At 43.2% G+C, this 13,280-nt stretch overlaps 1 protein-coding gene across 5 annotated transcripts in view; it reads right to left on the reverse strand.

Annotated features, from left to right (window-relative positions):
• Window positions 1–13,280, reverse strand: part of Vav (Vav guanine nucleotide exchange factor) — a 385,659-nt gene that overhangs the window by 306,024 nt on the left and 66,355 nt on the right. For all 5 annotated transcript variants that reach the window (XM_068383125.1, XM_068383124.1, XM_068383126.1 and 2 more), the window contains exons 3-4: window positions 12,873–12,931; window positions 12,373–12,444 (exon numbers count right to left, since the gene is read on the reverse strand). In XM_068383125.1, the coding sequence (XP_068239226.1) occupies window positions 12,373–12,444; window positions 12,873–12,931 (131 nt within the window). The remainder of the gene's footprint in view (window positions 1–12,372; window positions 12,445–12,872; window positions 12,932–13,280) is intronic.

A 13,280-nucleotide genomic window follows, 5' to 3' on the forward strand; every position in this document is an offset into this window, starting at 1 on the left:
TACTAGTAAAGTTATGAATCTAACAAGTACGCATGAAGTTTAAACTACTCCATAAATCACAATATCACAAATTTTTAAAGTAATTTGTATCTCTGCTAACTATGTAAATGCGAGTCCTTTAATAGGGAGATTATTTCAGCGTGAGCTGAAGACGATCGTAGAATTGTTTAATGAGTGGTTAAGCTACTGGCGGAGGGGAGGATGAGAAGTCTACAGATACACAAGTGAGCGATCACCAAGCATAAGGTCACCGTGTATGGAGCTACGACAAAAGGAAACACCCACCTAAGGCAGCACAAATGAGTTTATTAGGAACTAATTCACTCTTTCCAAACTAACATGAGAAAATTATTCTTAAAAGTAAGAGAGCAAACACAAGATCGCCACGAGCCCATCGTAAAGATTCCTCATCTGCTGAGGGAAAACTGCCGAAGGATAGATCAATCTACTGATTTTCCCCGTAATTGATTTATTGATTGATTTAAGGTTTTCTGGCATCCTGACATCTAAGGTCATTGATGCCGATATTTATTTTATATAAAAATTAAAAGAATATTCAATTAAAATCATATAAGTTCAATGTCATTATAAAAGTTAAATAGTTTTCAAAAGACCTGCTTCTGAAATAAATCTAAAAATACCGCTCACATAGTAGGACACATCATGTCCAAGAATCTTGGCAAGGATGAACCTGCCATCCTCACTTCGAGCCTCAAACAGATATCTATTTCTTAAGTTATTATAATTAGGGTATTTGGTCAACAAATGCCTCACTGTTAAAGGTACTAAACAGTCGTCGCAATACGGTTGGTGTTGGCCCTTCAGCAGAAACTCGTGTTTCAACCGAGTGTGACCAATACGGAGACGACAAAGAGACGTCTTCCATTTTCAGGGCATCATGTCATACCTCCAAGGAGATATGACATTTGTTAATTCTCTCATTTTATTGCCATCTAGACTATCCAAGTGCTGTTGCCATTTATTGCAAAGAAATTTCTTGATGTTAGGTAGAAAATCAGTACACGGAATGGGGTACCTTCTTGGCAGCAACTCGGATGAAGCATTTTTTGCCAATGAATCTGCCTTCTCATTCCTACACACACCCACATGTGCAGGAACGCAACAAAATCGAACCATTATACCTCTCAGTTCAATAATAAAAAGCCATTCTAAAATCTTTAAAACATGTTATTTTGATAATAAAATAAATTTTTGAATATACTTACCCGGTGATTATAATAGCTGCAACTCTGTTGCTCGACAGAAAAACTCTACGGAAAAATTCGCCAGCGATCGCTACACAGGTAGGGGGTGTACTCAACAGCGCCATCTGTCGTTCAGATACCCAGTACTCATTGTAAACAAAGAACTCAATTTTCTCCTCGGTCCACTGTGTCTCTATTGGGGAGGAAGGGAGGGTCCTTTAATTTATAATCACCGGGTAAGTATATTCAAAAATTTATTTTATTATCAAAATAAAATTTTTCAATATTTAACTTAGCCGGTGATTATAATAGCTGATTCACACCCAGGGGGGTGGGTAGAGACCAGCAAAATATGTTTACATCATATGAGCTAAGAATTTTTATTTCATTTTAGAAGTTATCAAAATAACTAAACAAAATAAATAGGTACCTGGTAAGGAAGTCGACTTGAACAATTACTCTGCCTTTTTAAGTACGTCTTCCTTACGGAGCCTCGCGATCCTCTTAGGATGCTGAGCGACCCCTAGGATCTGAAGTATCAAGGGTTGCAACCCATACAACAGGACCTCATCAAAACCTCTAATCTAGGCGCTTCTCAAGAAATGACTTTGACCACCCGCCAAATCAACTAGGATGCGAAAGGCTTCTTAGCCTTCCGGACAACCCAAAAACAACAATAAAAACATTTCAAGAGAAAGATTAAAAAGGTTATGGAATTAGGGAATTGTAGTGGTTGAGCCCTCACCCACTACTGCACTCGCTGCTACGAATGGTCCCAGAGTGTAGCAGTTCTTGTAAAGAGACTGGACATCCTTAAGATAAAAAGACGCGAACACTGACTTGCTTCTCCAATAGGTTGCGTCGATTATACTTCGCAGAGATCTATTTTGTTTAAAGGCCACGGAAGTTGCGACAGCTCTAACTTCGTGTGTCCTTACCTTCAGCAAAGCTTGGTCTTCCTCATTCAGATGGGAATGAGCTTCTCGTATTAACAGTCTGATAAAATAGGATAAAGCATTCTTTGACATAGGCAAAGATGGTTTCTTAACTGAACACCATAAAGCTTCAGACGGGCCTCGTAAAGGTTTAGTTCGTTTTAAATAGAACTTAAGAGCTCTTACAGGGCATAAGACTCTTTCTAGTTCATTTCCAACCATACGATAAGCTTGGAATATCGAACGATTTTGGCCAAGGTCGAGAAGGCAGCTCGTTTTTGGCTAGAAAACCAAGTTGTAGAGAACATGTAGCCGTTTCAGATGAGAATCCGATGTTCTTGCTGAAGGCATGAATCTCACTGACTCTTTTAGCTGTGGCTAAGCATACCAGGAAAAGAGTCTTTAAGGTGAGATCTTTCAGGGAGGCTGATTGTAGCGGCTCGAACCTGTCTGACATAAGGAATCTTAGTACCACGTCTAAATTCCAACCAGGTGTAACCAAACGACGGTCCTTCGTGGTCTCAAAAGACTTAAGGAGGTCCTGTAGATCTTTATTGTTGGAAAGATCTAAGCCTCTGTGACGGAAGACTGATGCCAACATGCTTCTGTAACCCTTGATAGTGGGAGCTGAAAGAGATCGTTCTTTCCTCAGATATAAGAGGAAGTCAGCTATTTGAGTTACAGAGGTACTGGTCGAGGATACGGATACTGGCTTGCACCAGTTTCGGAAGATTTCCCACTTCGATTGGTAGACTCTAAGGGTGGATGTTCTCCTTGCTCTAGCAATCGCTCTGGTTGCCTCCTTCGAAAAGCCTCTAGCTCTCGAGAGTCTTTCGATAGTCTGAAGGCAGTCAGACGAAGAGCGTGGAGGCCTTGGTGTACCTTCTTTACGTGTGGCTGACGTAGAAGGTCCACCCTTAGGGGAAGTGTTCTGGGAACGTCTACTAGCCATCGAAGTACCTCGGTGAACCATTCTCTCGCGGGCCAGAGGGGAGCAACTAGCGTCAACCTTGTCCCTTCGTGAGAGGCGAACTTCTGCAGTACCTTGTTGACAATCTTGAACGGAGGGAATGCATATAGATCTAGATGTGACCAATCTAGGAGAAAGGCATCTATATGAACTGCTGCTGGGTCCGGGATTGGTGAGCAAAATATTGGGAGCCTCTTGGTCATCGAGGTTGCGAAGAGATCTATGGTTGGCTGGCCCCAGGTGGCCCAAAGTCTCTTGCATACATCCTTGTGGAGGGTCCATTTTGTTGGAATTATTTGTCCCTTACAACTGAGACAATCTGCCATGACATTCAAGTTGCCTTGGATGAACCTCGTTACTAGTAATATGTTTAGACCTTTTGACCAGGTGAGGAGGTCCCTTGCGATCTCGTACAACGTCAGAGAGTAGGTCCCTCCTTGCTTGGAGATGTACGCCAAAGCCGTGGTGTTGTCCGAGTTCACCTCCACCACTTTGCCTTGAAGGAGAAACCTGAAGCTTTTCCAGGCCAGACGTACTGCCAGTAGCTCCTTGCAGTTGAAATGCATTGTCCTTTGACTCGAGTTCCATATTCCCGAGCATTCCCGACCGTCTAATGTCGCACCCCAGCCTACGTCCGATGCGTCCGAGAAGAGAACGTGGTTGGGAGTCTGAACAGCCAGGGGAAGACCCTCTCTTAGGTTGATATTGTCCTTTCACCAAGTCAGACAAGACTTTATCTTTTCGGAAACCGGGATCGAGACCGCTTCTAGCGTCTTGTCCTTTTTCCAGTGAAAAGCTAGATGGTATTGAAGAGGACGGAGGTGTAGTCTTCCTAGTGACACAAATTGTTCCACGGATGACAGCCTCCCTACCAGACTCATCCACAGCCTGACTGAGCAGCGTTCCTTCTTCAGCATCTTCTGGATGGATAGCAGGGCTGGGGGCTGATCGTCTTGTTGTTCAGCAACGTCCTCATCAGAGGGTTCCTCATCCGAAACTGATGAGGAAACGGCAACGGAGTGGGCAACGTCTGGCTCGCTGAATCCGGTCGCACTGGTGGATGCGTGACGGAGCCGGACGCAATATCATGGAACTGCTGCACAGTCTGTGAACTGTCAACAACCATGGGTGCGCGAGGAAGCACAGCGTCAACCCGAGACTGTCTAGACCGTCTGGGTTGTGCAGTCAACACCCTACCGGGTTGCTGAGGTTGACGCACTGCGTCAAAACAAGTCACCTCTGCTGGTTGTTGAACGTCCTGAACGTCAACAACCACCTCCGAGCGTCGCTTAACGTCAACGTGCGGCTGGCAACCCACACTGGGTCGCATCGGTGGAGGAACCACCTCAACTGGTAGACGCGAGTAGGTTACCTCAGCGTCAACAGGGCGCACAACCGACCGGTTGGAAGGTTGTTGGCCAGAAGGTTCGGTAGCAACCTTCTCCGCATTTAAGTCCTCTATCAAGGATGCAAGCTTGGACTGCATGTCTTGCAGCAAAGCCCATTTAGGGTCTACGGGAGCAGGTGTGGCAACAGACGGGGTTAGCGACTGAGGCAGAACCGTTTACCATCCCTGAAAGCCTTGTTATGCATGACATAATAGTAGAGCAAAACTTCAAAGGCTCGACAACAGCTGTGAAGTTGACCTGTAAACAACTTGGAGCGTCTCCTGGCTAGGCGCCAGGGAGAGTCTACCAGAATTGAGAAGTCTATCTGGGCAGAAGCATGAACTCCCAAGCCGAGAACTTCTCTCGTGTCATATCAGACTCTCGCTCTATAAACCAGTTTAAAAGAAGGGAAAGCAAAGGCTGTATCCCCCAAACTCCTCCTGGTGAAAAACCAGTCGCCTAGCCAACGTAACGCTCTCTAGGAGAGCGAGAGAGCACTAGCTTAAAAACAACGGCTTCGAAGTAGCTAGGCCTAGTGTAAGCTCTGACGTTTAGGCGAACGAGGAGCAGCAGTTACAAAAAGATCCGGACGAAGATCCTTGAAAAAAATCATCATGATTTAATTAAAGTCCATAGGAGGCTAAGCAGCTTTAGGCTCCTCTCCATCTGACAGAGTCCTCAAGGGAATATCAGTAGGAGAGAGAACAGCAACTTCCTCATCTACAGGAACCTTGTCCGATAAAAGCTGAGTCTCTCACTGGTGCATTAGTAGCGGACCAGAACGCAACGTCATGTAACTGCTTGACAGTCTGTGAACTGTCAACAACTGAACTGTCAACCACAACAGGTGCGTGAGGACGCACAGCGTCCACTCGAGACTGCTTTGACTGCCTAGACTGAGCAGTCAAAACAACTCTAGAATGCGGAGGTTGACGCACAGCGTCAAAACAAGTCAACTCCGATTGTTAGTGAACGTCTTGAACGTCAACAGGAGCATCAGCCAGTGGCCTAACGTCCAAATGCGGCTGAAAAACCACACGAGACCGCATCGAGTGTGGTTCTAAACAACCTGACTGATGTGACTAAGCTACGCCAACGTCAACAGTAAGCACAAAGGAACGTTAGGTTGGCTGAAAGCCAGGATATCGATGAGATAAACGGCTAGACTCAACGGACTAATCGGCAGAATAGTCTTCCATAAGGGAGGCAAGCATATACTGCATGTTTTGCCATACAACCCCTTAAGGATCAACGGAAATGGTTGTGGTAATAGACGAGGGTAACGTCTGAGACCGCAACACTTTGCCTACAAAAAAAGACTCTCGGAGTCTGTGTTACGCTTTTGTTAGGCGGCGAGCAGTTATCCGATGACTGCATAGGGTCAGAGCTGTCCTAATGGTTGTAACCAGGACGCTGGACCTGTCCTGAAAGGACTGACTTTCGCTTAAGGGCTTCGAAACCTTGTGACAGGTTTCTTATGCGAAAAGCCTACGGATGGCGAGGAGAAACAACGTCTCTCTCGTCTTACGGTAGGGGAGATCTTGGTAAGATACACCCGATACCATAGAGGGAAAACGTCTGTTCGTTGGTCAAGGCCTCTCGAACCCATAAGTCGTTTGACATTACTTCTCCCCTGGGCTTGGGAGCATGTAAGAGGTCCCGGACTAGGTGAACGACAGGCACGAACAGACGAACCCTCGGACGCAACTGTAACACTTTGCGCCTTGGACGCAACACTGTAACACTTTGCGCATATCACTTTATCACTTCGATTTTCTGTTTTGCACTTATTTCTACCTGAAACACGCAATTCTACCCTTCATTAAAAGGTAGTAATTGCGAAATCAGTCGTATAATGCAAGCTCATAATACCAGCAAAAAACAGAAAACATATTTTAAGATAAAAAAAAAAAATCAGTGGCTGGGAAAGAGACTAAACACTAGTTCATATAACTACGTTTTCAATCTCTCACCGCACATAGCCTGGGGACGAGAATAAAAACCTAAAAACGTTTTATCCTTCCTCCCCGTACAGCGACTAGGGACGTGAGTAACACGAGAACAACGTTACCCGCTTGAACGGAACGTTTTCTCTCCTCTCTCTCCCTCCGTCTCTATCTCTCTCTCTCTTTCTCTCTTGATTTCGCACCTAAGAGAAGAGCCCAATTATATATCGTCAAAAAAACATGTTATTTGACTAAAGGAAAAACTGAAAGGTTTTTCAAATAAAAAGTTCCTTTAAATTAGAATTTAAAACATTTAAGCTAAGAAAGAATGAACAAAACGTCAGAATCGATTTACTCTTACTGCAAAGTGAAACCGTGATACACTCTCTCTCTATCGTAACGATAGAGCGCATGTTGAACGTCCTGAACGTCAACAACTGCGTAGCATAAAAAAAAACTAAACGTTAGTTCATCTTTGAAAACAGTACGAAGACTATCAAAGAAATTCTTTCATAAAATATTACATTTAAAAAGTTTTAAATCCTTAGCTCTTTAAAAGCTAAAGACGATATAAAGGGCTCAACGTTGATTAACTTCGGTTTCCAAGTTAGGACCGCCTACTCTCAGGAAAGGTCTATATAAACAAAGCATTAAAATTCATTTTTATATGTTTATAAAAAATGGAAAGTTAATCGAAGAGGCCTAATAAAGGCGGAGAGATATAAAATATATAGAGGAAAATCTATAACGTGATAAGATAATTACTAAAAGCCTAAACACACTTCCGTCTAAGGGAAGGGTCGGCCATTTAAAAGTGAAAGAAAGTCCATACTCTCTTTGTCACCATAATTAAATCTATCCAAAACGAGTTCAAGATTTAAGATGAAGATAAAACACCTGCATAGCGAAAGCTCAAAACTAGAATAGTGTACTTCACCAAATAGTTGTGAAAACAAATCCAGTTAGCAACAGCGAATTAGTAGGTCTTGCCGGTAGCACGACAGAGAGAAAATTGAGTTCTTTGTTTACAATGAGTACTGGGTGTCTGAACGACAGATGGCGCTGTTGAGTACACCCCCTACCTGTGTAGCGATCGCTGGCGAATTTTTCCGTAGAGTTTTTCTGTCGAGCAACAGAGTTGCAGCTATTATAATCACCGGCTAAGTTAAATATTGAAAATAGAGGGTTACTAGAATTAAAAACTTCTAAAGCTTGAAGGACACTCCTTGCATCACTAAAAATGGTAAAATTACCCTCCTTTTCCAAAGCTATTTTCTCAACAGCGGTTAGTGTGCCATACAGTTTGGCAGTAAATATTGAAGCTATTGGAAGAAGTGCACCTCTACGATTAAAATCATTACCATGTACTCCAAATCCAATGCCAGCATCAGATTTGGAGCCATCAGTATATATAAAAGTCAATCCCTTATGTTCTACAACATGTTCCATAAAAAGAGACCTGGATTTTAAGTCAGTCATATTCTTCTTAACTACAATAAAATATTTACAAAAAAATATGTCGGGTAATTTCCATGGAGGCGTTGATGATACCTTAAATGGAAGCACCTTACTTCTAATTATATCAAGACTGTTTAATAATTGTTTCACCCGAAACCCATAAGGTTGAGGAGATTTTGGGTGCAACAAAGTACAGTATGTTGAGTGCTTTACAAGGCTTGCAGTTTGAAAGGCTAAAGAATTAGGGAGTCTTTGCAATCTAAACCAATACCGAATAATAGCAGACATTCGGTAAAGGTCAAGAGGTAATTCTCCAGCATCAACAAGGAGACTCGGTGGGGTTCACGAACGGCTCATGTTCGCGCAAGCCCCTGCAGGATAAAGCTCTTCGTTCAACTTGGATCAACTAATAATGAGCCAGTTCTGTGCAGGTCAATCCAAAATACTCCCGCGAGAGTTTAGCAAGGGTCCTGTGTGATCCATCAATAAAATTCGCTACATGGACTGAAGGAGTCCTGTTGGTTGGACGAGTCCTGGTTGAATATGAGATGAGTATTCCAAACTCATAGGAGGGGTGTCACAGCCACTAGAGAGTAAAACTAACTCACGGACAAGAAAGGTGTTACCCCTATAAAAAAACATCTGGCCGATGCTTCAGACTTCGCATTCTTACCGCTGGCTGAGCAAACTTAGGTTGAGGAGGAGTGTTGTCATCAGAACGCTGACGAACCAGACTACGGTCAAGCTGTGGGTTGGCCATATATAGCCTTCCCAGAGGAGAATCCCGAGGATGAAGGGTTGAAGTTGCTTTGCACAAGTCCGGAGGAAGCCTAGGCCAACGGAGACAGGGTGTAAGAGGAGAGGATTCATCGAATCTATGTTTGCTATACTCCATAAACGTTAACATAAGCTGATTCAATCCACTAGAAAAATTGGGGATGAAAAAGGAATAACCCTGGGGGGGTTATGTCTTATGAGACTGTTGACCCATGCAGGCATGAAGGGCTGAGGAGATCACAAGGAATCGGAACCCAAAACCGTGTAAGTGATCCGACGAGTTCTCTATACACATGGGGAGAAGTTGGAGAAAATAATCCCTAAAGATTATACTTCTCGAGTCTTGTTCCGATTCACAGGTAAAGGCAGCAGGAACGAGTGATCAGAAAACTTCTATTGTGGCAATCGCTGTGTAGAACTATGTTCTATCATTCTGGTGAGGTCCAGCGGTGTATGGGTGAGAGAACATGCACAACTAATGTAGATCTTGTCATCTAATGAAAATGTCGACTCGTAAGTTAACCATATACCAAACCAAGTGACCAAATGGTTAGAGACAGGGACCAGATGAGGCGACCTAGTCGCTAACGCACATGGCACGTCTGATCACTAGTAGTAGTAGTGGTTCAATAAACGTTTGTGAATGCTGAGGAGAACCGATGAGCCAATGAAGAAGTTTGTGCATCTGCATGCGCAGGCCCTTTAAACATCTACAAGACCTCTTGAGTCGTGTCAAGAGCCAAAGCTCATATGGAGGTGTTCTAATTGCATCAAGTGTCTGTTCCCATTATACCAGTGTGAAAACAACAAGTTCCAAGTATTGAGTGAGGTAGTAACCACCAAGGCTGACACATGTGCTGTGTGCCTCCCATCGCTGGTGAATGCTGGGTTGGGTTCCAAAAAGGAGGTGTGTGGTAAACTCCCTCAACTGCATGTCGTGGTAAGAGCTACTGAAGTAGAGCAACCTGTAGAAACTGAAGATTGAAGTTGTGTGAGCTGCCGCTGTCAAGAGCGCACACCTGTGTGCTATCATGGACATGAGAGATCTTGCTCTGAATAAAAAGTGTGTTGCCTAGATGAGGAGACTCGCTAAGAGATTTGAAAAACAATTGTTGAAGCAATAGTGCTTGAGGTCTATTGTATATGACAAGTAGAAAAGAGGAGTCTCGCTGGAAAGAGCAGTGCACTTACTTACAGTGAGGATCGTAACTGGTAGTGCTCTGCGATCCTCGCTAGAGAAATTCTCCATTGAACAAAGTCGGTAATGACCACCGCAAGAGGCAAGGCCTCCGAGACTCGTCGCCGGCTTTCGGCAATTCTATCCGCAAGCAAGAAGAGCTGTTCATTAAAGGCAGAGGTCAACTTTACCTCTAAAGGGAAAGTCGCGAGCTGGGCAGCACTATGACACTGAATAGTTGCCACTATTCTAGAAGTTTTCACGAGCTAGCCTGAAGTGGCATGTTGGAAACTCAGTCACGAACTGGAGACTGGTCACGAGCTGGTCTGTGCTGCCTTGTCGTTAGTCCTAAAGTGCAGAAGACAACAGAAAGGTGATCATGATTAGAGGAATCGTCAGGAGCCGGAAGCGGTTGCTGAAAAACCAAGAACCTAGAAGTAAGCTGAAGAGCAACAGCGAGCTGAGGGGCGATAACGGGCTGACTGGCACTTGTAAGCTGCAGCAGGACTGAACAAGGCGAGTCTACTAGACGAAATGAGTCTGCTGAGCAAGACAAGAAAGCTAGAAGAAAAGGCTAATGTACACTGGAAGCATCAAACTCACAGGGAGTGAATATCATCATCTTCATGCTCCGATGAGCCATACTCCGAGGGATTAGAGAAGGGCATGGATGAGTCCATGACAATCTCTTAAAACTGTGGGGAGAAAACTAATCCAGGGAGTACAGAACTCTTGTATGGTAAAGGTGTCCCCCATGAGTAGCACAAACAAGCTTTGGACTTTGCCCTTCCTTCACCGACTGAGCAAGATCAGAACAAGGGAGAGTGCCGTCGTCAGCATGATGATCAAGAAATGCTGCAGGCGCAAGCGATGAAGATGGTGATGGGGCAGGAGCTGCAGCTTCCACAGGACCAGGAACATATTTCAGACTTTGCACTCCGTTCACCAGCTGCCATGGAAAAATGAGGGAGTGCGTTATCGTCAGCTCTGAAGAAAACCTAACCCCCGAACGGAAAAAGTGTCCCTTGAAAGGCGCAGGAACATGCTTCAGACTTTGCACTCCTTACACAAGCTGCATTAGCTGAACAATAGAGTGCAATGTCGTTGGCTATGAAGAAAATCACATGAGAGAAAAATCTAACCAGTGAATGGGAAAGGTGTTCCCTGAGAGGTGCAGGAACATGCTTCAGACTATGAACTCCCTTCACCTGCTGCCATCGCAAAACAAGGGAGTGCGGCATCGTCAACACTACAGAAAACCACTTGAGAGAAAACCTAACCTGCGAACGTGAAAAGCGTCCCTCGAGAAGTGCACATGCTTCAGACTGTCGTTAGCTCTGAAGAAACCAACTCGGGAAAACAATTAACATGCAAATGAGAAAAGTGTTCCCTGAGAGCAGCAGGAACAAGCTTCAGACTTTGCACTCCCTCCACTGGTTGTCATCACAGAACGAGGGAGTGTGTAGTCGAGCTCTAGGTCGGCCACAATTGGCCTTCCCTCCGTCGAACTCACAGGGTGCGAGCAGCATCAACTTCAGTAAGGTGAAGGAGCATCCACACAAAGAACGACTTCCCTGCAGAGGAGATCAAGCCGCTGCACTAGGGGAAACGGGGAGGCCTCCAGCCTAAGGGTTGTCCGGCATCAAAGGGAAGAGATCATAAGAAAAGATTCTCCGCCCTTGAGGAATACGCGGCACAACACTGTCTCCAAAACAACAACACTCACACCTGCGAAAAATAAACAAAAAAGCCTAAAGAACAAATTGGTCAAAGGCCAGTCAAAAAAAGGTTAGGTGGTGGAGAGAGACAAACGTCCACACTCCACCGAGCCATAAGTAAAAATTGACAATAGAAAACAGGTGCGAGTGTGAGAACGGTAGCTGGTACTAGACACCCCACCTAGAGGTGGGGTAGTTACAGTACACCTTACTATAAGTCTTATGGCTAGTCATCCAGCTTCACCGAAAGTATATCCCTAATAAAGAGGTTTGTATTTAGTGTCAGAACAATTAATCGACTACAGTATTGGGAGGCTTGAGTCCTGCCCTGGAACGTCTCTGGTCAGAACTAGACAGAATAGTAATAGATAGCGTTGACACACATGTCTCTGGCTGGAGAGACTTGTTGGGCGTGAACTGCTCCAATAGGATTTTACCTCGGGCACATACCCCGTAGAAAAAATTTTTGTAGGCACAAATGATGACAATAAAAATAAATAGGTAAAATTTGGCAAGCAAGACAAAGACCAATTCATAATGAAGGAGACCTTATGTATAAACTCATTAACCTAGGCCAAGCATTCAAGCATGAGTAACTACTGTAAAAGATTTTTTTTTTTTTTTTCACATAAACATACTGAGATCAAGAAGAATTAGATCTATAGTATTTGAAACATGAACAATATTCCACACAATACCACAAGGAAAACATGTTCTCTAAAGCAGGACCACAAATTTAATAGAAAAAAAACTCTAGCACATTGAAAATAGGACATGTCTCCCTTGAGATATACTAACTTCATTATATCTCTCGGCAACTCTGAATAGATGTCTTCGTCATCTCTGCCATCTTGTTCTGCCGGAAAGCCTCTGAAGAAAAAAGGTAAAAAAAGCATATAATATTCATGAATATATTTCAACTTGGATATTGCTCAACATGCAATAAATTTTTCGTAACAGATTGCAAATAATATTCCTAATTCTAGAAAATATTATCAAATGGGGGATTAAATAGAACACATATCATAACCTGATTTGACCAACTAGGCATAACTAATCTATATTTGGCAGTTTTCTTGGCATTCTAATTTCCTGTAGGCCTAAAATACAAACAATCCTACATATTTCAGCATTTACATATTATTGTACTATACAGTACAACAAATCATGGAATTGATATACAGTATTGCACTTTGCTTGTACAGTACTAAAGTGTATAAAATGTTTTAAGGACAAGCTCTGAAGATCTTAAAAAAAGGAGACCAGGAGTTTGAAAAAAAAAAAAAAATTCCACTTACTCTACTTGAAGTCGTTGTGCCTTTTGAGATTTACTTAGTTTAGACAAAGTATTGAGAACCTGAAAATAAAGAATATATATAAACACTGGAATCGTACCAATAAACAATATTCCCTACAATAAACTACATTATAGTATGTGTGCAGTTCCCCCTGTAAATGTTCAATTTGAAATACACCCAAGTCTTTGAAAAAATAACAAGGTTACAAGCTGGAAATAGTCATACTAATACAGACAAAAAGTTTGCTACCATTTAAGTCCTTTCTGATGAAAGCGCAGCAAAACAAGTGAATCATAAGGTGTTCCAAAGGAAAATGAGTAATGCTGAGAACTTGTACCTTGGGTTACGAGTAAATGAATACAGTATGGTAATTTTATTATAAAATAAATTTTTAAATATACTTACCTG

Source organism: Palaemon carinicauda, chromosome 11, assembly GCF_036898095.1.
Source record: "Palaemon carinicauda isolate YSFRI2023 chromosome 11, ASM3689809v2, whole genome shotgun sequence".
Taxonomy (NCBI): Eukaryota; Metazoa; Arthropoda; class Malacostraca; order Decapoda; family Palaemonidae; genus Palaemon; species Palaemon carinicauda.